Source organism: Panicum virgatum, chromosome 9K (assembly GCF_016808335.1).
Source record: "Panicum virgatum strain AP13 chromosome 9K, P.virgatum_v5, whole genome shotgun sequence".
In the NCBI taxonomy this organism is placed as follows: domain Eukaryota; kingdom Viridiplantae; phylum Streptophyta; class Magnoliopsida; order Poales; family Poaceae; genus Panicum; species Panicum virgatum.
In genome coordinates, this window is record NC_053144.1 from 49,978,090 (window position 1) to 50,004,331 (window position 26,242).

The 26,242-nt window shown below is 47.0% G+C and overlaps 1 protein-coding gene and 1 pseudogene across 1 annotated transcript; both read left to right on the plus strand.

The window, feature by feature from the left end:
- The first annotated feature begins 203 nt into the window (after window positions 1-203).
- Window positions 204-18,658, plus strand: LOC120651986 (probable esterase D14L). Its single transcript, XM_039929670.1, has 2 exons — window positions 204-794; window positions 4,095-18,658. Exons 1-2 carry the CDS (start codon window positions 424-426, stop codon window positions 4,537-4,539), a joined length of 816 nt encoding a protein of 271 aa, XP_039785604.1. The 5' UTR covers window positions 204-423; the 3' UTR covers window positions 4,540-18,658.
- A 697-nt stretch (window positions 18,659-19,355) lies between these two features.
- The window catches only part of LOC120648080, a 35,983-nt pseudogene continuing 29,096 nt past the window's right edge, over window positions 19,356-26,242 (plus strand).

Below are 26,242 nucleotides of genomic sequence, written 5' to 3' on the forward strand. Positions count from 1 at the left end.
AGGCGCAGAGCAAGCCAACCAAGTGGCAGCAACCCGCTCCGCCCCCGCCGCCCCCACCAAACCGCCCCGGCGACCCCGTCCGTCAGCGACGTTCCCCGCCGAGCCCCCGTGTCGCCGTCTCGCCGAAGCCCCGCAGGCCAGCAGCCACCGCGTTCCCCTCCCCGACCGGCAGAATCCGGTCCACGCCCCACGCCTTAAAACGCCCACCATTCATCCGTTTCCCACTGCCCGCCCCCGCGGCCTCTGCTCCGCCGCTGCTCTGCTCCCTCCCCGTGCCTCTGACCTGTGCGTGACCTCCTCCTCTGTTCTGCTCTGCTCCCCGCGCCCCGGGACGAGCGAGGGAGAGCGAGCCGCGAGCGCGGGCGCTGGAGGCAGAGAGGGGGGGGGGGGGGGGGGGGGGAGGGGAGGGACCTGCGCTCCGGCATGGGGATCGTGGAGGAGGCGCACAACCTGCGGGTGGTGGGGGAGGGGAAGCGCGGGGTGATCGTGCTGGCGCACGGCTTCGGCACGGACCAGTCCGTGTGGAAGCACCTGGTGCCGCACCTCGTCGCCGACTACCGCGTCGTGCTCTTCGACACCATGGGCGCCGGGCCCACCAACCCGGACTACTTCGACTTCGCCCGCTACGCCACGCTCGAGGGCTACGCGCTCGACCTCCTCGCCATCCTCCAGGAGCTCGGCGTCGACTCCTGCATCTACGTCGGCCACTCCGTCTCCGCCGTCATCGGCGCGCTCGCCTCCATCTCCAGGCCCGACCTCTTCACCAAGCTCGTGCTCCTCTCCGCGTCCCCGAGGTAATTCATAGCTGAATTTTGCTTTGAGTTCCCCCTTGCTTAGAATTCATTTGTACTCTGTTCGTAGTCTGCATCTCTTGATTGGGAATCGGGGAACAAAATTGACCAACGGCAGCTATTGCTTTAGCTGGTGTGCTTTAATTTTGGTGAATTGAGCTACAACCTCTCTAGTACATGCTACCAGTACGGACCTCTAACCCCATGAAGGAAACTGTTGGATTTGTCGCTATTGGGGGAATTAGAGCCCTCTTGAGGACTTGAAACAGGAAATCTACACTATATGCCTGTCAGCATGCATGGCTTCTGGTTCACTGTAAGTCCGTGACTAGGATAGCATGTGAAAGTCTCGTCTGGAAGGATCCACCCTTGTCTTATATGCTCAATAGGACTGCATATTGGAGTCCCCTTTCCAAATCAGGTGGCCCTGTTACCCGGCCTAAATGGTGACACCACTTTATGGATGATGGTGATCAATCGTCTACAAGTTCTCGTAGCTGCTAGCAGCCTAACATGACCCATACTGCTTTACTTTGGTTACAGATAGCAGTTGAGTGCTGTACTATCGGATCTGAAATTATCAAATTAAACAGTTGAGCTGAGAAGGAAATAGGTCCATACCGCCATAACTAGTGATCATGATAAGGTGCTGTAGTCAACTTACACAAGGTCGCTGTTATGTGTGGCTACTACCTGCATGATTTTTTTCTTCTCTAGCTTAATATTGATCTTGTCGCTAAAATGTACCAAAATGAAATGCTAGATCATCTTTGATGGGATGTTAGACAAGTGGATAAGTGGTGGTTACCATAATTTGCTTTAGTAGGCAGCAAAAGCTACAAAATGTTCAGTGCAGTAGAGATTAGAGACCAACAGTTGTTCACAGTGGAGTTATACGAAAAACTACATGCTGTTACACAGGATATGGGAAATATAGTTTTAACTTTTAAGAGACCTGATTTAGCCTGGTTTAGGTCACAGACACTCATATAGAGATTAACAAAACTTTGGAGAAGAATAAAATTCTATGTGTTTCTACTGTATCTAGTACTATGAAAGCTAATCCATTATAAGCCTAAGGTGCAGCTTGTGAATTACACATGTGCAATTGATCCTTGTTTGGCTTTGTTGTTCACCTTAAACTGTAGAGGGCATCTTACTATCATATTTGTTGTGCTAACAATTTCCTCAAAAGGATTTGGATCAAAGAACAAATTAACAAAGGCGAAAAATGTTGTGTGATTCATACCTAGCCCTTCAGGATCTATTTTTTAATTTTCTTGCAGCTAGGAATTATTAAACGTTTTTGTCTTAATATGGCGACAATTTTATGACCCAAATGGCTTTAATCTTGCTTTCTTAGTCTTAGTTCCTGGATACCATAATGAGTTGCCAAAGGTGCAATCCATGGCTAGAAAAAAATTGACTTCTCGTAACATGTGTAGAATTCTAAGGCCCACTTGATTGTGGTTAATGCTTGGTATTTTCTAGTGTATACGCCAGATATTGCTAGATACCTACTGAAGCAGAACTGAAGCTTGGTGGTGCAGTGTATACAGTTTAGTGGAGTAGGGCTTCCTAAGGGAGCTAGTGACTTAATTAGATCACGGGGAGGGGAGGAGAACCCTGGTGGTCAATGGACCAGGCTCTAAAGTAGGCAACCAGGGTTCAAATCCTCGTGGTGCCGTTCTCACTAGAATTTCGAGGGCAGACATCAGTCAGGCGTATCATAGAGAGAACCTGATCCATATCGTCCTGCGACGCAGGGGCTATTCTATCCTCTGGCCCCTACTTAATTAGATCACAGCTCACTGGATCTGGTTTTCAGTTATGGTGAGCATGCTGTTGAATACCACAGTTGCAGGGATGTGCACTAGACAGGACTGTGATATGAAGAAGAGAATTTAGTGTCCTGAATTATTTCTACATCATTATTCTGTGCATTGCGAATTCTAATAGCAGTAAAAGATGCATTCACATTGACAATGGTCCTGGGCCCAAGCTACCGGGACATTAAATGGTATGGGCTTTCCATAGTTCCATTCTAACTGCAATACTGGACTCAAAGTACCAGGAGAATATAAACCATAAAGTTATCACAATACAGTATGCTCATAACTGGATCGTTGCTGAAGCAATAAATCTGAACATTGTGTAGGGCAAGCATGGGCCTGCGTTAGAATTTTGAAGAAACATAAGCTAGACTAGAGATGCTATAATTCAAAAACTAAGGTATCTACTCCATAATGGCTCCTGTATATGATCTTGTTTGCCATTGAATCATATGTATATGTCTAATTAATGATGAAAAAATTGTATGTAATGGAACTTTGGGCTTAATATGCATACAAATATTGTAGATGACAAGGGGGGACCATCAGAAAGATAATGAAAAAAGTAAGTATTCAGGAGGATTTTTTTGTTATATAGTTTGTTATTCTTGACATACAGTGCTCCATATACACATAATACTTCCACATTTTACTTAGAGGAATTACTTAAATGTAAAGCTGGACCTAGTCAAGGTGCAGTGCCACCTTTTGCCTGCTGAATCGGGTTAAACCTCCTCGAATCACTGATACGTTTATAGTTGCAACAGTTTAGTTCTCAAGTTCAAGGCTGAGTGACATAAATTTGTAAAGCATAGGGTCTAAACTGCATTTTCCTATGGAGAAATAACATGGTTGGCATGTTCGTGTACTGTGTAGCAATTGGAACGGGATGCATGACCTGACCCTTATCACATTTTTGCAAATGTCCTCCTAGTTGTCATTTTCTAAAGTTACTTAGATTGATTATGTAAAACTTTTTTTTGAAGGAACGATTATGTAGAATACATGAAAGAAAAAATCAAATTGTGGTGAAGCATGGACACTTGATCAATAAATTAACTTAATATTGCACTATGATTATAATTTGATACTGATGTTCTGTGAAGCAAGGTTAGGTTTGAGTGTTTTTTCTTTTTCAGGGTGGTGGTAAGAGTCACAACTTCATCTGAACCAACCTTGTAAAACTTGGAAATAAATTATACTTCTACCAACTACTTGATAAATTTCTTTCGTTAAATGATGCATCCGCTTGACTAAGAAGATGTTAGTGTAGCAGACATCACCTAAATTCTGCAGTTCATCTCCATTAGAAATGGGCCATGTTTGCATGCTGAATATCTGCTAAATGGTACACACCTGTAGATGTAGAAGCATTTCATTCCTTGATTAAATATCTATTGTTATATTTCTTTTCTGTTTTTTCTTTTGTATTTATTTTTCATCAATTCTGTTCTGTATTTTGATGAAATAGGTACCTGAATGATGTGGACTATTATGGAGGCTTTGAGCAAGATGAGCTTGAGGAACTCTTTGAGGCCATGCGATCAAACTACAAGGCCTGGTGCTCAGGTTTTGCACCACTTTGTGTTGGAGGAGACATGGAATCGGTGGCAGTTCAGGAGTTTAGCCGGACACTATTCAACATACGTCCAGACATTGCACTAAGTGTTGCCCAGACGATATTCCAGAGCGACGTGCGCAGCCTCCTCCCGCTCGTTAGTGTCCCATGCCACATCATTCAAAGCACAAAGGATCTTGCTGTGCCAGTCGTCGTGTCTGAGTACCTGCACAAGCACATCGGCAGTGATTCTATTGTTGAGGTGATGCCGTCTGAAGGCCATCTCCCCCAGCTTAGCTCTCCAGACATTGTCATCCCCGTCTTGCTCCGACACATTCAGCATGATATTGCAGTCTAGGTTGGACAACGATTCCTCCAAGACGATGAGCATCCGAAGCTGTCTACTGCCAGTGTTTGTAACCCCCCACCCCGCCCCCCGCCCGCCCGCGTAGTTTTCTACATAGGATTGCATCTCTTTGATGTTCTAATAAGATTTCCATGTTGTTATTGGTGGTGGAAATTGTTGGGGATTGGACTGTCGGGAATGCGCCCGGAGGTTAATCCCAGCCTCGAAAACATCTCCTAACCGACAGCAGGGCTCCGGTGTTGGGTAACAAGCGCGCACGAAGAGTGTTCGGTGCCAACAAAGACACCGGGGACCGAGAAGCTCACATTCGGGACCGAAGGTGAGGGCCGAACACTCAGGTGCACAAGCCTGAGGTCCGCAACCTGTGAAGCTTCGAAGGAGTCACCTTCGAGAGACCGAAGGAGACAGTCGATCGCACCGTCGGCAGTCCGAAGGTGACAAGTGGCTACTCAGAAGCACAATCTTAAAAATCAAGACCTTCGCCGCCGACAAACGAAGGATCCCATCTTCGGGCGGCCGAAGGTGACGGCTGATCGCTTGAAGACGGAGCATTCAGGGGTGCGACCTCCGAAGTACCTCAAAGGACTCGAAGCCCTTCGGCGGGTGTAGCCGTGTGTGTAAAACGTGAATACGTGAGAATGTCGGATTTGTACATCTCTCACCTTGTAATTTTACCTCGAAACCGGCTGTAAGTGAGCTGTAAATGAGTTGGAAGGGGGCAATTTGGGGAAACCTGGCCGAGGCCTAGGGGTATAAATAGCCCCTTCTCTCCACAGTGTAATGGGTGGAATTTTTTGGTTATTGCTGGAGAATTAAGTGTCTACTTTCATTGCCATTTTCATACTATTCATGCTCCATGTTTGGGTATCTAAGAAGCTGAGATCCCAACAGCGGCGCCCACCGTTCCAGCTCGAAAAACAACCTTCGATGGCCCCAGCGAAGAAGAAAGCCTCCGCCGGCACCACAAGCAACACCACTGAGCAGCACGAGCAGCACGAAGAAGCCAACACACGAATTGAAGACATCAACAACGAAACTGTTCTTCATGGAGATCCGGTTGATCACACCGAAAACACTGAAGCTCATCAAAACCAATCCGCGGAGCTCACAGAAACAGCACTCAAGTTCAAGGCCCTTGAAATGAAGAAAAGGAACATCGAAGCTCATCTCGCCACCAAAAAGAGGGCACTGGACCAGGCAAACAAACTAGCTGAGGCCAGGCGCAAACTAGCAGAAATGGAGGCGGAAGTTGAGAATTTGCAGAGGGCATACCAAGAAATGCCCGAAGGTTCTGTCCAACAACAAAACCGCACCATCCACCAGACAACCTTCGCTCACAATGAAGACCGAAGGCCACCACCGGTCAACCTCCCATATGACCCGACCTCACCACTCTCAGTCGCTCTGCAGCGAACTTCATGGCCGCTCGGCTACAAGCCTACACAGCTCCCCAAGTACAATGCAACAACTGATCCAACCCAGTTCCTCATGGCCTACGAAGCAACCATCGCTTCGGCCGGAGGTGACGACTCAACCATGGCCAAGTCCTTCGTCATGGCTTGCGAAGGTTCTGTGGCCAACTGGTATTCATACCTTCCCCCACAATCAATCAATAACGGGTACCAGCTGAAAGGAAGGCTCCTCCAGGACTTCCAAGGTTTCAGAAGGCTAGATAACAACACTGTGAAAGATTTCAAGTGCCCACAGCATGACCGTGAGCCTCTCTATGACTATTTCCGGAGGTTCGTTCAGAAGAAGGCTCAAATCCCAAACTTCCCAGAGAAAGATGCGATTGAGAAATGCATCGAAGGTCTCCTGCCTGGCCAGCTTGCTTCTCATCTCACAAGAGAGCCCCCGAGGACCCTGGAGGAGCTCTACACAGAAGCAAAGAAATACGCGAAGTCAGACGCTGACCACCGCAGAAGAGTAGAGCAAAGAAGAATCATGCGTCAGGCAGAAAAATACAATCAGCAAACATGGCAGTAAGAGAAACAGCCAGCTCAGCAACTCATTTTACTTGTGGAACCCTCACAAGATGATGAGGAACAATTAACCTTCGATCCCTTCATGATACCACCAGTGTCGGAACCTCAACACTCAAATGACAAGCAACCTTCGTCCAGAGCACGGGGCAGAGGTCGCGGCAGAGGAAGGGGCCGAGGTCGTGGACCTTCGCGCGAGCCCAAAAAATTCTTCTGTCACTTCCACGGGTCTGACTCCGACCACAGAACAAACCAGTGCCCAGAGAAGAAGAAGACCCTTGACAGAATGGAGTCCGAGAAAAAAGCCAAGCTAGTTGGGCATACTACATGGCCTCAGACTCCACAAGCTCCTCAACAAATACAGTACACACAACCTTCGTTCGTTCCACCCCCCCATTTACCCAAGCATACCACCCACCCATGTTCAACTATAACTACAACCACAACTGGCAGCCGCAGCCAAACCCGCAAACACAACCCAGTCAACCCACCACCCAAGTTCAACCAACAGAAGAGCAACTGCCACCACCCCCAGCCCACCCACCAAAACAAGAAAACCAAACCACAAATGGCCACCCCGCGGCACTACCAACCTTCGGGATGATCATGCCCATCTCCGGAGGATCCACCTTGGACTTCGAAAACAATAGACGGCGCAGAGACTACTTCAGGAAAGTCCATTACATCGTCTCCGAAGGTCCAACCAAGAGAACCCAGTGGTCACACTCTCCGATCACCTTCTCCGAAGAAGATGTCAACCTCATCAGCTACCCACACACAGATGCTCTTGTCATCGAGGCAAACATTCAGGGCTGGAGGATTGGCAAGATACTGGTTGACACTGGCAGCTCTGTAGACATCATCTTTTCCGACACCTTCGACAAGATGGGCATCGACCGAAGCCTGCTTCAGCCTTCGAATATCCCTTTAATGGGCTTCGGAGGAAACAGAGTGAACGCAATTGGCAAACTGTCGCTCGCTGTGTCCTTCGGAGACACGGCCAACGCAAGAACAGAGCATATCACCTTCGATGTGGTAGAAATGCCCTACCCATACTGCGCAATCCTAGGAAGGGTGACAATCAACAAGTTCGAAGCTATCGTTCATCAATTGTACTTGTGCATGAAGATTCCAGCTCCCGCGGGGGTCATCACCGTCCGCGGGGACCAGCAGCTTGCGCGGGACATAGAGCGGGGATACACCCCAGGCCAGAAAAATGTCCACAACCTTCGGACTGAATCCAAGTCTGCTACCTCCAAAGAGCAGCAGAGAGACCATGAGAAAGCAACCTTCGAGGAAGACTGCGAAGCCAAGAAGGTCCCCCTTGACGTACATCTACCCGACAAAATGGTAACCATCAATGCAACCCTCGAGCACGAGGAAAAAAAGAGCTTCTTGAGTTCCTCCGCAAGAATCAAGATGTTTTTGCATGGTCCGCCAGTGACCTATGGGGCGTCAGCAGAGATATCATTGAGCATCGCTTGGACATCAACCCAAACATCAAGCCAAAGAAGTAGAAGCTTCGCAAAATGGTAGATGAAAAAGTCGCAGCAGTCAAGGCCGAAGTCCAGAGACTGCTAGATGCAAATGTTATTTGAGAAGTCAAATACCCAACATGGTTGGCAAACACCGTGCCGGTCAAAAAGAAGAATGGCAAGTGGCGCATGTGCATCGATTTCACTGACCTCAATAAAGCCTGCCCGAAGGATGACTTCCCGCTGCCAAGAATCGACAGAGTCGTCGATGGTGCGGCAAACAGTCAACTGATGTCTCTGCTGGATTGTTTCTCTGGATACCATCAGATTTGGATGAGGAAAGAAGACGAAGAAAAAACAAGTTTCATAACCCCCTTCGGTACCTACTGCTTCGTGAGGATGCCCGAAGGATTGAAAAATGCAGGACAATCTTTTTCAAGAATGTCTTCGGTGGTCCTGGAGCACCAACTCAGAAGAAATGTTCTGGCTTATGTTGATGATATTGTAGTAACCAGTTCAATAAGAAGTAACCATGTGGCAGACCTGGCTGAAACCTTCGCAAGCCTAAGAAAAGCAGGGTTGTCCTTGAACCCCAACAAGTGCATCTTTGGAGTTCACAAAGGAAATGTGCTTGGATGCCTCGTGTCCACCAAAGGCATCGAAGCAAATCCTGACAAAGTAAAAGCTCTTTGGAACATGGAGAAGCCAAAGTCCATCAGAGACGTACAGAAGCTCACAGGGCGGATAGCAGCCCTAAACAGATTTATCCCTCGCTCTGCTGACCGAAGTCTACCATTCTTCAAGGTCCTTCGCAATGCAAACAAATTCGAGTGGGGCCTCGAGCAAAGCGAAGCCCTTCAGGCACTCAAAAACCATCTCCAGAACATGGTCAAAATGACCTCACCTGAACCCAAGGATGTGTTGCTCCTGTACATCGCGGCATCCTACTCTGCTGTCAGTGCAGCGCTCGTACTCGAGAGAGAAATCGAGGGAAAGAAGAAGCAGCTACCTGTTTACTTCGTATCCGAAGCTCTTGCATGCTCGAAGCTCCTGTACTCAGAGCTAGAGAAAATTGCATATGCTATAGTCATGTCTGCCCGGAAGCTTCGACACTATTTCGAAGCTCACAAGATAATCGTAGTTACAGATCAACAGCTGCATGACTTGTTCAACAACAGAGAGGCCTCAGTCAGGATTGCTAAATGGGCTTCGGAACTCTCTGAGTTCTACATAGACTTCGAGAGAAGAACAGCCATCAAGTCACAAGTATTGGCAGACTTCATTGCCGAATGGACATCCCCAATCTTCAAAGAGGAACCTTCGGCTGAAACCTGGATCGTGCACTGCGATGGGGCCTGGTGCAACGACGGAGCGGGTATCGCTGCAATCATAGAATCTCCTTCGGGAGCAAAAACAAGATACGCAGCACGTCTAAGCCTCGGCAACCTCGAATCATCAACCAACAACACCACCGAGTATGGAGCCTTGCTCCTGGGCCTTCGCAAAATGAAAGCCCCGGGCCATCAAAACTTCATAATCAGAACAGATTCGAAGGTTGTCAGAGACCACATTGAAAAAGTCTCGGAGGCAAGAAAATCAGAACTCATCGAGTACATCGATGCCGTCAGAGCCATGGAGAAGCATTTCAAGGGCTTCGACATCGTCCATATCCCGAGGCATATGAACGACGAAGCTGACAAGCTGGCAAAAGCAGCATCCAGAAGGGAACAATTACCCTCGGATGTATATTTCGAAGAAATCACAGACCTTCGGTCAAGCCGAAAAAAAAGAAAAACTGGTTTCAGTAATCTCAGCCGAAGATTGGAGAACATCTATAATGGAGTACCTTCAGGGAAACATCGAGCTGCCAAATGAAAAAGAGGAGAAAAAAATGTTCCAGAGAGCGAGGGGCTATGTTATCTCCGAGGGAGAGCTGTTCAAGTCAGGTGTAACCAGCCCATGGTTAAAGTGCATCTCGACAACCGAAGGAATTGAGCTCCTCAAGGAAATTCACTCCGGGTTTTGTGGATCCCACATTGGCTTCAGACAACTTGTCTCCAAAGCCTTCAGGCAAGGATTCTTCTGGCCAACGGCGCTGAAGGACGCTCAGCACATAGTGAAAACATGCCAAGCATGTCAAATGATGGGCCCGAAGTCCTCCAAACCTTCGGAGTCAACTCAGCTGATACCTCCGACCTGGCCCCTTCAAAGATGGGGAACAGACCTAGTGGGACCTCTACCCACAGCTCAGGACAATTACAAGTACGCATCAGTTGCTGTTGAGTACTTCACAAAGTGGATCGAAGCTAAGCCACTCATCAATATCACATCAGAAACAATCAGAAAATTTTTCTTGCAGAACATCATCTGCAGGTTCGGAGTCCCAAGGGAGATCACTGTCGATAACGGCAAACAGTTTGATTCATAGCTATTCGGAGAATTCTGTTACAGTGTGGGCACGAAGGTAATCTTTGCCTTAGTGTACCACCCGCAATCCAACGGGGTAATCGAAAGAGCCAATGGTATCATCTTCGGAAGCATCAAAAAGTGCCTGTTTGATCAGAAAAATAGCAAATGGGCCGATGAACTCCCGAAGGTCATCTGGTCCCACAACACATCAGAATCAAGAACCACCAAGTTCACCCCATTCAGGCTACTCTATGGTGCCGAAGCAATGACACCAGAGGAGCTTAAAAACCGAAGCCTAAGGGTGACCCACCAAGTGGAGTCCATCCCTTCGGATGACAAAGATCTCATGGAACTAGACATCCTACAAGCTTCGAAAAACCTAGAGAAGTATCAACAAGAAACCACGAAGTGGAGAGAAGAAGATCGTCAAAAAGAGCATCGAAGTCGGAGAATGGGTCCTAAAAGGGAAGCCAAATGCTGAAACCTCCGGCAAACTTCAACCCAAGTGGGAAGGGCCATTCCTAGTAATCAAGAGCAACATGCCAGGGTCATATCACCTGTCCGACGCCGAAGGCAATGAGCTGCTGCATCCTTGGAATGCGGATAGCCTTAAAAAGTACTCCCTCCATACCCACAATTCTTGACGTTTAGGACATGATTGTGGTAACCAAGGAATCATTAATTAGGGATAATTTTTCTCTGTCTACCCCTATTAAATGTAGTTGTAGTATGCTTGACCTAAGAAATAAACCAAGGGTGGACTGACTAGTCCAGCGTGGAGGGCGCTGTGACGGGCGTGGCGTAGGTTCGATTCCCCGCGGCCTCAAAATTTTTGCTGCTTGGGTTTTCTATGGGACTGCATGGTAGTACTGTGCAGGGCTATCGCTGGACGTTCGATTTTTGCCGTTCGCGCTCGCTGGACATTTTTGCATTTTTGCTGCTTGGGTTTTTCATGGGACTGCATGGTAGTACTGTGCAGGGCTGCCGCTGGACGTTCGATTTTTGCCATTCGCCCTCGCTGGACGTTTTTGCCGCTCCTAGTTTTCGCGATTTTTGCTCGCTGGATGTTTTCGCGCTCGTGTTTTCGCTGGAAGTTTTTGGCGCCGCTCCTTGTTTTCGGCTTGGACGATGATTGGGTCCGTATATTTATACGCCGGGCCGGATTGCAACACAAACAAAACACCCGCACAAATGGCCTTCGATCTAAACGTGCCTATACTGGACCTCAACGAGCCTCTACTGGAGGACATCGGTAAGTTTGCTTCTTTTCTTGCTTCTTTGCTTTCTTGTTTCCTTGCATCCTTGCTTCCTTGCTTTTCAATCGGTAAGTAGAACATGTTGTAGATGACCACGACACCGCATCCTTGCCGGCGCTGGAAGACGACGGCGGCGGCATCGATGAAGTTGACGACGACGGAGTCGGCGACCTCCAAAACGGAGTCCGCGACGAGCTCGACGAAGGCCGGCACCAACTCGACGGAGTCTGCGACCTCCAGGACGGAGTCCGCGACGAGCTCGACGGAGTACGCGGCGACCTCGATGTCCTCGGTGACCGGCGAACACGTCCTCGGCGAACGTCTCATCCGAGTCTGCGAACACCAACGCCGAGCCGTGATCGAGCTTCCGGCTGGAATCCATGGCGGCGCTTGGCCAAGTGAGATGGAGCGAGGGAGTACTGGCTGCGCGTGGAGACGGAGCGCGAGGGAGGCGCACGATCAATGCGCGCGGGAGAGAAACGAGGAGAGCCGCCCCACGCGCGATATCAATGCGACAGCATGCATGCGGGAGTGGAACCGAATGGACAGGGGCAATCGTGTCAAACCAGTCTCCCACGCGGCCAGAACGTCAACTTTTGAGAAAACGCACATGTAGGCTAGAACGTCAAGAATTATGGGTATGGAGGGAGTACTACATATAAGCTTATAAAAAGACTGCATCGCGAAACTATAAGCGATCGCGGACCTTCGCAGTTATTTTCAGTCCCTTTTACATTGCAAAAGGGCCGTATTCTTTTCCTCACAAGTGGAAACTCCACACCGGAGGTGAGGTTTTTGACGAGGCGGACCCATTGTAAACTATTTCAATGCAGTGAACTTCCCCCAAACAAAGTGTCACCTTCGCCTAAGCAGCCCAAATGGCAAGCTTCGGCAAGCATCTACATGCTGCACAAAACAGTAAGTTAGCAAAGTATACAGAATCCGTAAACTTTGCATACTTATCCAAACGAACGCCAAGGGGCTTCGACCTTCTAAAAGGCCCGAACCAAAAAACCTTCGGCACTAAAGGCACAATAAGTGCAAAACAAACGCCAAGGGGCTTCGACCTTCTAAAAGGTCCGAACCAAAAAACCTTCGGCACAAAAGGCACAATAAGTGCAAAACGAACGCCATGGGGCTTCGACCTTCTAAAAGGTCCGAACCCAAAAACTTTCGGCACTAAAGGCACAATAAGTGCAAAACGAACGCCATGGGGCTTCGACCTTCTAAAAGGTCCGAACCAAAAAACCTTCGGCACTAAAGGCACAATAAGTGCAAAACGAACACCAAAGGGCTTCGACCTTTCAAAAGGTCCGAAACAAACAACCTTCAGTAAAAAAGGCACAAAAAGTGCAAAACGAACGCCAAGGGGCCTCGACCTTCTAAAAGGTCCGAATCAAAAAACCTTCGGCACTAAAGGCACAATAAGTGCAAAATGAACGTCAAGGGGCTTCGACCTTCTAAAAGGTACGAACCAAAAAACCTTCGGCACAAAAGGCACAAAAAGTGCAAAACGAACGCCAATGGGCCTCGACCTTTCAAAAGGCCCGAATCAAAAAACCTTCGGCACCAAGGGCACAAAATGTGCAAAAAGAACGCCAAGAGGCTTCGACCTTTCAAAAGGTCCGAAGCAAACAACCTTCGGCAAAAAAGGGGGCTTCGACCTTTAAAACGAACCGAACCAAAAGACCTTCGGCACAAAACAAAAAGAAAAATACCCTTGGAACGATCGAAACATGGATGCCAGAAAGGGGGGGGAGACATTTTTCCATCCAACCCCTCGGCATCAATCACTCGATCCACACGAAACAAAAAGAACAAAACCCCCCGAAGACAACAGCGCGCAAGAAAGGGGGGAGACGTTTTTCCAAAAATATAAAATTTCCGCGCGTTGCCTCGGTGGTAAGCAAATAATCTATCAAGGTTCCACAAAAGAGAACTCCCTTTTCTACATAAACTGCCTCCGGGCAACGACTCGTTAGGAAGGGGGGAGGCGTTTTTCCAAAAAACAAAACCCTAATGAGCGTCGCCTCGAAGGATGCACATAACAAGGTATCTCGAAGGATGCACAAAACACAGGACCTCGAAGGATGCACATAACAAGGCACCTCAAAGGATGCACAAAACACAGCAACTCGAAGGATGCACATAACAAGGCATCTCGAAGGATGCACAAAACACAACACCTCGAAGGATGCACAAAATAAGGCACCTCGAAGGATGCACAAAAAACAACACCTCGAAGGATGCACATAACAAGGCACCTCGTCGGATGCACAAATCAAAACACCCGAAGGACATCTCAGGCATCTCGAAGGATGCACACAGAAAGAAAACCCGAAGGATACGCAATAAGAAGCCACGTTAAAGGCAATTGCGAGAATAACATACGCTTTGAAAAGCGTCGCGAAGGTCACATTCAGACGAAAGAGCAAAACAGATTACAATGAATTTCGACCGAACCAGCATAAATATTCTGCACGCTGCATCCGGGACGAGCAAGGCTGAAAGCCTCCCAGCTCATCAATACCATAGCGTTGTTCATATCTTGCACCATGGGAATATTTACAGACCAAGTGCCAAAAACTACCAAAGTAAACTACAAACTAATCTCTAGACCTGAGCCCCCGATGAACCACCGGCGTCATTCCCCGAAGGAGACCTGCGAGCCTCGGACATTCGATTGTCCTCCGAAGGCTGATCAGGAGTCGACCCCTGCACAAAATAGACGAACCCAATAAAAAACAAGCAGAAGAAAACCGAACGGTTGCTGGAACCAACCCTACCTCAGTAGCAGCGGCTGCCAGAGTCCGAACGGCGACCTTGCCCGAAGGTTCCCAGAACTGTTCAAAAAACGCAACCTTCACCTCCTGAATCTTTGCGACCTCCTCAGCCAAACCTTCCTAGGGGACATACTGAAAACCCTCCAGTCGGGCAAGATCAACTGCGCCGGCGCGAAGAAGGTTTCCAACAAGCCCCTCGAAGGAAACAGAGGCCGCGTTGTCATTTCCAACGCTCATCACCTCACCGAGGCCCTCAAACTCAGACATCATCCAATCCAAGAGCTGAAAGATGACCTGAGAACCTTCGGCCGGCTCAGGCAAGGGTAAAGGCTCCGCGCCAAGAGCGGCAAGAGCCTTCTTGTACTCTTGGTACACTCCATCGGCTCGTGAGGCGACCTCGGTGAAGACCTGCTCGAGTTCACCCATTTTAGCGTGAACCCTCTCCATCTCGGTGATCCTCCCCTTGAGGGCAGCCTTCTCATTTGCGTCCCCCTCAACAGTCCTCCGAAGGCACTCTAGAACCTTCTCATTACCCGAAGCAGTTGACTCCAGCTTCGAACACTTGACCTTTAGTTGCTGGTTTCCATCCTTCAGAGCGAGAACCTCCGCCTCAGCCCGCCGTAGTTTGTCAGCTAGACCCAATCTCTCGGTGGCGCTCGTCACCCGAAGGTCCGCATCCGCCTTGGCCTTCTGCATCAAAATACGGCTGGCGTGGGCAAGCTTCTTGCTCAACTCAGCAACGATGAAGGCAGCGTCGGAGGTAGACGTCTCTGCCACGGCTGCATTAAACTCTGAATCAAACACAAAATCACCTTCGGGGACACCAAAAAGTGAAGAAAAGCTAAACGCAATCAGGCTCCGCCCTACCCCTTTCAGGAGGAAGAATCCTAGTCGTTCCATGCCCATGCATCAGAGTCAAAAGTTGCTTCATCGACGCAGAGATAGCTGCGAAGGAAATAAAAAGAGGGATACTATAAGGTCACAAACAAAGGGTTCACAAAAACAGGAAAGCGAAGCTTACCAGCTTCGTCGAGATTCAATCCCTCCAACATCTCCACCTCCTTATCCGAAGGTAGAGCCGACGACCCACCGGGGAAATCCCCGCCCCTGAGAGAGAGCAGCGTCTCACCATCCACAATCTCCCCCTCCTCGACACCTGCCGCAAGGGTAGGCGTGGCGACCGCCGTCATCGGGGCCGGATCCTTCGGGGCAACGGCCGCAGCCCTGGTGGGCTTAGCCTCTGGCGGCTTCGGAATGTCTGAAGGCCTGGAGCCAGTCTTAACGAGACTCTGAATCCTCTGGCGTTTTGTTATACCTTCGGGGGAACAATAAAGATTAATCAGCGCCCTCGCCACTTCAACCCGACGGCCGGAACCAAAAAGCATGGTCCCGTACTCATCGCTAAGATCATAACGGGATATAAAAAGCCTCCCTTCGGGAACTACAATCTCCCCACCCACCGTCCCCATGAGCTCTTCCATAAACGAGGGCGTACCGCTATCGCCTGAAGAAACCTCCTCATCTTGTGCCTTCCTCTTGGCGCTCTCAGCCCTCGCAACAGAAACCTTCGTGCTCGAAGGTTTCCGGCCACGCCCGCGCCCTCGCGTGCCAACAGCCCCGGAACTCCCCACCTCCTCCACCTTAGCCTTACCTTTAGACTTCGACCCGGGAACCTCCGAACCAACGTTCCCGGGCGGCGTCATTCTCGGAATGGCGTTCGCCGGCACCGGCCGAGGCTCATAAGCCACGCCCATCTCAGGCAAACACCGGTTCAACCGACTGTTCTCCCCACACACCTCCACCAAAGAACCATACTCCTTCCTGTTCCAGGGACCCAATATCTCCGCAGCCTGCCACTCCAGCTCAGCCACTATAACTTCGTCGCTGCAACCTTCGGGTCTCCGAAGCCCAAAAACCGGAGATGTCACGTCATACTTCAAGCCAGCAAAACGCTTACGCTCGAACCTCAACGGAGACCTGCCAGCAGACAAAGGCCAAACCTTCATAGCCAAAAACTCCTCCACCACATCCCTACTACCACAAATTTGGCAAGCCGTCATGAAGGCCTCCAGGCATGATTTGAAACCCGGCCCACGCTTGCTGAAGGTAGGCTGATAGACGTGTTCGAACATCTCGATGTCCGAAGCCAGTAGATACTTCTCCTCGTCAGAACCTTCGGGATCAGGAAAGCCAATCTTGACGTAAAACCAGTATCCCAACCAATTCCCCTCCCACTTGTTCTTATAAGCCGTCGAAAGCATAACCTTCTCTAGGCCAATCCTCTTGTTCGGCTTGCGAGGAACTAAGGTGCAACAGCCGTTCTGAACCTCGCTAAGCTCAGCGTCCTCATCCACATACACCTTGCGAGGCTGGCAGTGCAGCTGAAAAAGCCTACAAAAGGCATCCACGGACACTTCTCCTCCGAAGGTCCGCACCACCCACAAAAACATGGACAAAGCAACAATCCCGTTCGGGGTGAAGTGGTGCAGCATCACGTTGAATGGCTCCAAAAGTTTCGGCACAAGTGGATCCATCGGAAGTCTAAGCCCCGCAGTAAAAAAAATCCTTAAAAACCACAACCTCGCCGGTCTCTGGTACAGGAATCACTTCCGCCCCTGGAGGACGACAAACACCTTCGGCGAAATAGCCTTTCGAAACGTAGAAGTCTATCGTGCTCTGAGAAACAACAGATGGCTCGAAAAGTAGAGTCTTACGTTTCTCCGGAGCCATTAGTTCCGAAACATCCGCGGACACCGCCGAAAGGCTCTCGCTGAACTGCTGCTGCTGAGGCAGCTGTGAAGCACCCGCCTCTCCTTCGGGAGCTAGACCAGAGTCTGCACGAAGAACCGCCCTCTTAATGAATGCCATATCTACACAAAAACGAAGAAAGACAAATTAGGAAAAAGGTTCAAACGAACCTTCGATCAGCCTCGTTGTTTGCTTAGTACGAGCCATGAACCAGTAATCCACTTACACCAAGAAAAACGAGCAGCTTGATCACGCACGAAAGCGGAATCTTTGGAAGAAGCGCTTTATAGTGGAAAGCGTCGAAGGTAAGCAAAGCTCGAAAGGGCACAGGATTTAGCCCCCTCCTCCGCTTATATAGGCAAGGGAAAGCAACAGTACCAACGGTAAAATCGAGGAGACGGCCGCCCAAGCGGCGCAATCGAAGCCTGACACGTACGCCACCAAAACCGACCGTTGTAGCCGACGGTTCGGGAGAAATTTTTCATCGGGAGCTTCCCGAAGGTTACGCGCAATCATCTTCATTAACGCGGGTTCAGACCGTCGGCTTCGGACCTCGCCCTCGAGGGGCTACTGTTGGGGATTGGACCGTCGGGAATGCGCCCGGAGGTTAATCCCAGCCTCGAAAACATCTCCTAACCTGTCTGCAGGGCTCCGGTGTTGGGTAACAAGCGCGCACGAAGGGTGCTCAGTGCCAACAAAGACACCGGGGACCGAGAAGCTCACCTTCGGGACCGAAGGTGAGGGCCGAACACTCAGGAGCACAAGCCTGAGGTCCGCAACCTATGAAGCTTCGAAGGAGTCACCTTCGGGAGACCGAAGGAGACAGTCGATCGCACCGTCGGCAAGCCGAAGGTGACAAGTGGCTACTCAGAAGCACAAGCTTAAAGATCAAGACCTTCGCCGCCGACAAAGGAAGGATCCCATCTTCGGGCGGCCGAAGGTGACGGCTGATCGCTTGAAGATGGAGCATTCAGGGGTGCGACCTCCGAAGTACCCCGAAGGACTTGAAGCCCTTCGGCGGGTGTAGGCGTGCGTGTAAAACGTGAATACGTGAGAAGGTCGGATTTGTACACCTTTCACCTTGTAATTTTACCTCGGAACCGGCTGTAAGTGAGCCGTAAATGAGTTGGAAGGGGGCAATTTGGGGAAACCTGGCCGAGGCCTAGGGGTATAAATAGCCCCCTTTCTCCACAGTGTAAAGGGTGGAATTTTCTGGTTATTGCTGGAGAATTAAGTGCCTATCTTCATTGCCATTTTTATACTGTTCATGCTCCCTGTTTGGGTATCTAAGAAGCTGAGATCCCAACAGAAATTGTAGTATACATGTCTGTGTAATCCATTGGCCGTCTAGTGTAGGCTACCATGTTGGGTGCTCTGACATCTTCAAGTCCTTCATAAACTCATTCATGTCATTTTGTGGTTTTCCCATGAAACTGAAACTGCTACGCTGTTGTATATGTTGGCGTCCATGACCATGTCAGACTGAACGATGTTTTTTTCTTTGAGGAAACAGGAGGGGAGAAATCCCCTACTGATTATATATTAAATTAAAAAAAGTTAAAGCAAACTTTACAGCAAGTTCAAGAAACAAAAAAGGAGATGTAAAAAATAAGCGAGGTTACAAATGGTTGTCTATCCATGCTTTCATTGCTTCAATTTGTGTGCTCTTTGTCCTGTGCAAAGCTAAGACAAATTCCTTCTTGAAGATGGCATGACAGGCCTGCGAAGAAGGTCTGAGATTCCTGAAAATCAAGTCATTGCGAACCATCCATATACTCCAGCAGCCCAGTATTATAATCTTCATGAAGAATGGCAGATTCAATTGTCTCTTGAAAGAGATGAACACATCATTATGATTTGTAAAGGCAGGAATCAATAGGCCAATCGAAGTCCAGAACTGCGCAGCCATGGGGCACAAAAGAAAAAGATGTTCCAGAGTTTCATCTGAATGATGGTTGCAAAGAACGCAATTATGTGATTGAAGCAGCATTCCTTTCCTTCTCAGCAAGTCTCTAGTACTTAATCTGTCTTTTAGGAGGAGCCAGAAAAAAACCTTATGTTTGTGCTGACAGCAATTTTTTCAAAGCCACTTATAAGTCGATGGCACAGTTGTATATCATGTGTGATGTTTGTAAGCTTTAGAACTTGAAAACAATGGGGAACCCCAAATGTATGTTCAAATGTCATGATCAGAGTTAAGGTGTAGTCCATCCAGTTTATCACAGAGGAGCAAAAGTTGTGAATATGCTTCTGATGAAAGAGGCAAGTGGAATAACTGTTCAATGGATGTAATGGAAAGTACTTTTTGCAGCGAAAGATGCTTCATTTTTGCAAAGGAAAAAAGTTCAGGATAGATTTGAGCACAGACTTGCCCCTCCCAAATGTCCCACCAGAGAGAACAAGTTCTACCATCATAGAGGTTTACTGAGGCTATGCCTTTGAACTTGTCTAAGAGTTTAATATTATCTCTCCACCAAAATAATCCTTTCCTGATATTATTTGGGAGCTTGTCATTTTTATAGTGCTTCTCCCAAATCAGATGGACCCAAGGAATATCCAATCTATTGAAGAACTTGTGCAAATTTTTGAGAAGTAAAGCTTCATTTTGTGTGAGTAGATTGATCACACCTAAACCTTCCTCTGACTTTGGCAAACAGACCATGTGCCAAGCTGCCTTTGGTGGTGATTTGGCATTCAAATTAGCCCCTCTCCATAGGCAATATTTTCTGAATTTATCAATTTGCTTGAGCACTGTCTTAGGTAACTTGAAGGTACACATGAAGAAAGTCGGCAAAGCTGAAAAACCTGCATTGGTGAGTTGCAATCTGCCAGCCTGATATAAAAAAATTGAGGTGTTGGCTAATCTTTGTTCACATCTTGACACTAATGGCCAGAACTCCTCAACTTTTGGCTTGTACAAGCTTAATGGAAGCCCAAGATAGGTGAAGGGTAGTGAACCCAGAGTGCATCCAAAGGACTAGGCCAGGGCTTGGCATTTACAGCTTGTATATTGATGGGCACAAGCATAGATTTGGAAAAATTAACTTTGAGACCCGTAGAGAGAGAGAGAGAGAGAGAGTAGATTCAAAATGCCTTTGAGAGTTGCTAACTGGCTCACTTCCTTCCATGATAATCAAAGTGTTATCAGCATATTGTAAGATAGGGAAATCCTGTTAGTGAACGATGTGATTCTGTAGTAATATTATGCTTTTCTGTAGTTACGAATGAAACTCCTTCCATGTCTCCAAAATCTGCAGGACAGAACTTGTGTCCATGGATCATTGTGAAGAATTATTCGACCAAGCTGTACCGAACCTGATTGAGATAAGTTGTTATGGGTCGCCGTGATCTGGGAGGTCACTACCTAAAAAGCTGAAAGTTCCATATGAAAAAAGAGAGAAAAAGCTGAAGTTTTACAAGAATCCAATTCTCTCTGTGGTCTATTCTAGTTGCACTATTGTTTTGGTGATTTGGTCCCACTAACGCTAAATGTGTGGTCACGAACAGGGTTCACCAAACCGGTGTGAACCGGTCCGGTCAAACCGGTCCGGCCCGGTTCCGGTTTGGGCTGGTACCAAACCGGCCCAAATTCAAAATTCAAATTTGAATTCAAAAAAAATAAAAAATTCCTAAAAATACTTCAAGGTGCTACGAATTTAATGGTGTCAAATTTTCTCAAAAATTCGTTCATTTAGTATAGTTTGCGGGGATTTGAAGTTAAACAAAAAAAACGTGCATAGAAAAATATACAAATACAATGTAAAAGTAGTACAAAAGAGGGTTGGAGGGTTCATTTAGGCTAAAATATGTTATACAAACATTTATTTAGTATACTTTACGGGCATTTGAATTTAAACTAAAAAATGAAAAAAAATTGAATTTGACCGGTTACCAGTCAAACCGACCGGTAAACCGGTCAAACCGACCGGTAAGCCGATCGGAACCGGTTGAACATGCGATTTTAAATTTGAATTTGAATTTGACTGATTTCCATCGGTTTCCGGCCAAACCGGTCCGGTATACCGGTACCGGACCGGTCAGTAAATTATACCCTGGTCACGAATCATGGTGAGGGATAATGTTTAGGTAAATCTGTCTCTCTCTCTCTCTATCCGAAAAAAGAAATATTTTAATTCTTTAATGGGCTCGCAACATGTAGAGTATTATTGGGCGACAGTGTAGTCATCAAAGGCTGACTTTTTGAGGAAAAGCCATCTAGAAAAGAGATTGTCAGATAAACCAAACTACGGAGAATATTCATCTCAATCCATCTTTATACATATTCGGTAGATCCTTTCCATGCATCTCAATCCATCTTGATACATATTCGGTAGATCCTTTTCATGCTAGAGCATCTCCAGCAGACTACCTATTTCTCTTCCTAATACTAAAAATTTGCTTTTTAGGTAATGGGAGGTACTCCAGCAGACTACTAATTCCATCACCAATACCAAAAAATTTTTGGCAATCACCAAAACATACCTCCATCTCCCTCAAATGTAGGGGGTTTCTCCCTCCACCCTATTCTTTGAGTAATCTGCAACAGCAATTGCTACCAAAAATGAAAAAAATGTTATTGATAAAGAGAGAGAAAATATATGGGTATGAGAAATAAGTAGTCTGCTAGAGATGCTCTTAGGAAATCAGATTTAAACCGGTGACACAAGTATTTTCATTCCTATGTTCTACCAAATGTTCCTACTAGAATATTTGTATCAATGTCTTTCAATAGGTCATTGCAATAAAAAAAGTCTTTTAAATGGAGTAGAAAGTAGAAAAAAATCTAGAATTGCACTTGATAAATGTCAGAGTTCTGATTTTTAATCTGTTTAGCACAGTGACTCGCGGTACTTCTTGAAGAGTGAAGACTAGGCAAAAAACCGTAAGCTTCTACCCTCTGATTTCAGGCTAGAAAGCCTAGGTGAAGGACTCAAGAATACCACAGCCTTGTTTAGATGTATAAAGTTTTGAGTGTAAAATATTGTAACACTTTTGTTTGTATTTGATAATTATTGTCCTGCCATGAGTTAACTAGGCTCAAAAGATTCGTCTCGCAAATTATAGACAAACTGTGTAATTAGTTATTTTGTTTAGCTATATTTAATACTTCATGTATGCGTTAAAAGATTCGATGCGATGGGGAATTTTATAAAGTTTTGAAATTTTGAATAGAACTAAACAAGGCCCACATGCTGAAACAGTTGCTATAGATGACAGATCCAAAGTTCAAAGCACACAAGCCCTCAAGGGAGACGATTCGAAAGTATGTACACTGTACACATCAGCGAGACTAAGCAGGTCATTTTTGTTCAAGCAGCGGTGTCTTTTCAAAATTAACGGTAATCAACCTTAATAATGAGTGATTGACAACGTTATGTGAATTTTATATATTTTTTGGCTCATAAAATGCAGACGCGGGATGCGACGTGGCAATCGACAGTATGAAGTGAAGGTCAAACGAAAGGTTCATGCCAATGAACCAAGAGTGGTGAAAAGGTGAACACAGGCTTGAATTGAGGGACCTGATGAGTCCGGGCGGAGTCATAGATGGTCCAGATGCACGGAAGAGTAAGAGTACATAGACGTGGTGCAGATAGCGTCAACCAAGTCAAGGAGGAAGACGATGACGAGTTCGAGATGGCAACGTGTAAAGAGAGAGCGCGAAAGATCTTGAAGGCGTTCTGACCCTTGGTGGAAGGTTAGACACACGTTGACATCGGAGGTGAGGTTTGCCGATTTAGACCTCAAAACCGAGCCTAACAGGTCTACCGATTTTGATCTTCAGACCGGAGTCACATCCGGTGCGGCCGGATGGCGGCGGCGGCGGCGGCGGCGCTGTGCAGGCGAGCGCTTCGTCGCAGGCGCTTGAGCAGGCCGACCCAAAGTCAGCCCAGGCGGCTGGTGCGGCAGGCCGCAACCTCAGCCCAGCGGCGGGACACGGGCATGCCAGCAGTCCAGGCGCCAGGCCGGGCAGCACGCAGGCCATCGCGGGCACTCGTCGGCAGGCACCTCGTGCCGACAGCACAGCACAGAGCAGGGCCGGCGGCCCAGCTCGATCACGCTCGACCACGCGCCAGCAAGGTGGCAGGGTGAACACTTGTTAGTTTAATCTTTTAGCATTAGTTTTTGTGACTAATAAAGTAGATCAATCGTTGCTTGTTTAGTAACTCAATCTTGCTAGTTGATTAAAATAATAAACTTGTTTAAGTAGCTAATCGGTGGGCTTTTATTTCGTAACTTTGCATGTGTAGGTGAGCTTTATTTACTCAATACTCTCTTCTTACACTAGCTAGTTAGTGTTTGCTTCTTCCAATACTTAGTGTTAATTTGCATGCTTAGGTAGCTTTTGTAATTGGGAACATATTATGTGCAAACTAATCTCTCCGTGCAAACTATGAAAACTTCAATCTGAGTTATCGGATCAACATCCAAGGGGAGGGGCACAGAAAGGTGGGAGGAGAGATTTGCAAAAGTGTGATTACCCAATCAAAAGGCGGGTATAGAATGTAAAATTATCCAATCCCTCATGCCTCTTGGATGTTGATCCGATGATCTAGATTGAAGTTTTCATAATTTGCACAGAGAAATTGGTTTGCATCTAATACGTTCCTTTTGTAATTAGTCTTTGTATGCTTAGTCTAATTAGCTTTAGTTGGTTTTGTGGTGATGAGCTCTAGTCCTTTTTGTGAGACCTGTGATCAGCTTTATGGATAAGTTTTGCTTCCGCTTGATTTTGAGATGGGCTAATTATTGTTGCATCATTACATGCTTGGTCAAGTGGAGTTTTATTGATAGCTTTGCTTGATTGGATTGCTCTACGTCGTTGACTTCCGCTTTGTGTTGTGTTTTGTTCGAGTATGTTGCTTTTTTGCTTGCTTTCGCTTTGTGTCGAGTTTTTTTTTTCCCTAACTGTTACTAAGATGAGCTTGTTACGAGTTGACTTGTGTCACCACAAAAGTTATAAGAGAAATGTGTCGGGTTCAATTTAGAATATAGACTTTATTTCCATTTGGAAGAAATGTTTCAAGAGCTCCAATTCACTTCCCCTTATCTAGTCGTCCATCCTGATCCTTCAAGCATCTTCTTCGTTTCATGCGGCTCCGGGTTGCTGTGGGTCCCAATGATCCAACACGGCACTGACAGAAGCACTCTAATGCTTTCCGTCGGCTTGGCTTGTAGCTCAGTTTTGTAAAAAAACCTGCTCAGAAGCGAGCGAAAGGACATGTAGCCTAATAGTTACAAAATCTTGGTAATATCTAAGGTTCTGAGTTCGACTCCTTATAGCAGGGGCGCCCCGGCTAAATAAGGGGCCCAGTGCGAAATGCTAAGACGAGGCCCTAGTGGTCTAGTAAAATCAAACAATAGTAACAAGTAGCACAGTAATGGGATATTTCAAAAATTGTCGTACCTATTGTTCACTTGAAGAACTTTATTTTTTGGGTATTCTTTGAAATAAAATCTTCAACGATGCGCTCAGAATCAATCTTCTCCAGCATGTCACTTTCAAGTGCTATCATAGCCAAATCGTTGAGCCTTTCTTGTGTCATTGTAGAGCGCAAGTAGGACTTTAATAGCTTCAATTTTGAAAAGCTTCATTCCGCTGATGCAACAGTCGCAGGAATAGTCAACATAATTCTATATGTAATGCTTGCATTTGGAAAGCAATCATGTCGCTTCAAAAATTTCAGAATTTCAACTGGCCCCATATCATCTTTAGGAATGAAATCTTGAAGGAACTTCAACTCCACGTACAGTTCACTAGCAGCAATATCGGATTTTCCATCTTTTGTAAGGATAGCCTCAAGATTCTGACAAGATGATTTCAAGCTCTTAGCATCCAATGATTTCAATGCTTCAGAAGTAAATAAGAAACCAAAATTTTTCTGGTAACTTTGATACTGTTCAAATCTTCTTGTAAGTGAGGCAATAGCCTGATCAACAATAGGAGTGAAATAGCTGATTCTAAATGATTCTTCGGCAGACTGTGTGGCCAAATTTGTGTCATCGGAGGTCTCATCAAATTGTCTTTTTCTTTTAATTACTCGTTTCTTACGAAATGTTGTTCCAATATCCATCTCAAGTGCAATTCATTTGGCTGTCTCTAGTGCCTCCAAGAAACCAGTTTCCATGTAGTTTTTGAAGAAAGAAATCAACCCTTCCACTTTCTCAATAGCAATATCGATAAGCATATCCTTTGCTTGCAAATGTTTGCTCACTAAATTAACAGCATACAATATTTCATATCAAATGACTATTGCCACTATAAATTCAAACTCTCCAAGAATATCTATCCTCCTATAAATGACTATTTGTAACATCCCAGGTGTTTCATTAGCTAAACCAGGGTCATTAGCATCAAATCATTTACCTTAACCAAGAAACATCGAAACAAATGCATGTGTATATGTGTATGTGTGCCTAGGTCAGGAACCTCAAATAACTTTCACACCAATGCAAATAGGCATATGAAAATGAATAGACATGTTCACCATGAAAAGATTAGTAAATGTCCAGTTGAACTCTAGGGGTACAAGTGACAAAAATCACATGAAATGATAAGTTATTTGAATTATAGTTTTCGGAAATTTAAAGTAACTTTTAAACCTTTGCTCAAATAAACTTTTTTCCTGAAATAAAAGTTGTAGGCTTTTAAATTCTCTACAACTTTCATATTCAAAGTTTCACATGTTTCAAAAGGAATCCTTGAGAAAAATTTGAATTTCGAATCAATTTAATTTCTCTCTCTCTCTCTTTCTCTCTACCCTCTCTGTTCTCTCTCCCCTCCCCTGTTTCGCGCCCGGCCGAGTAGAGCCGCCGGCCGCGCGCCGCCCGCCCGGCCAGGACCGCCTCCCCACCCCGGGTTCGCCCCGAACTGAACCCACCCAGTCCGCTCGGCCTCGCCACGCGGCACCGCCCCCTGCGCGCACGTCGAGGACGGCCATCGACGCGCCACGGCGACGCCGTGACGACCCGGCCGCCCGCCCCTCACCCTTGACTCGCCTAGACCCTTCCTGCGAGCTCCCTGGCGTCCTCACCCTTCT

Excerpts from the sequence above, each read along its gene's own strand:
- LOC120651986 (XM_039929670.1), top strand. The coding sequence starts at position 424 with ATGGGGATCGTGGAGGAGGCGCACAACCTGCGGGTGGTGGGGGAGGGG. Across the intron at positions 795-4,094 it reads CTCCTCTCCGCGTCCCCGAG|GTACCTGAATGATGTGGACT; the intron begins GTAATTCATAGC and ends TTGATGAAATAG.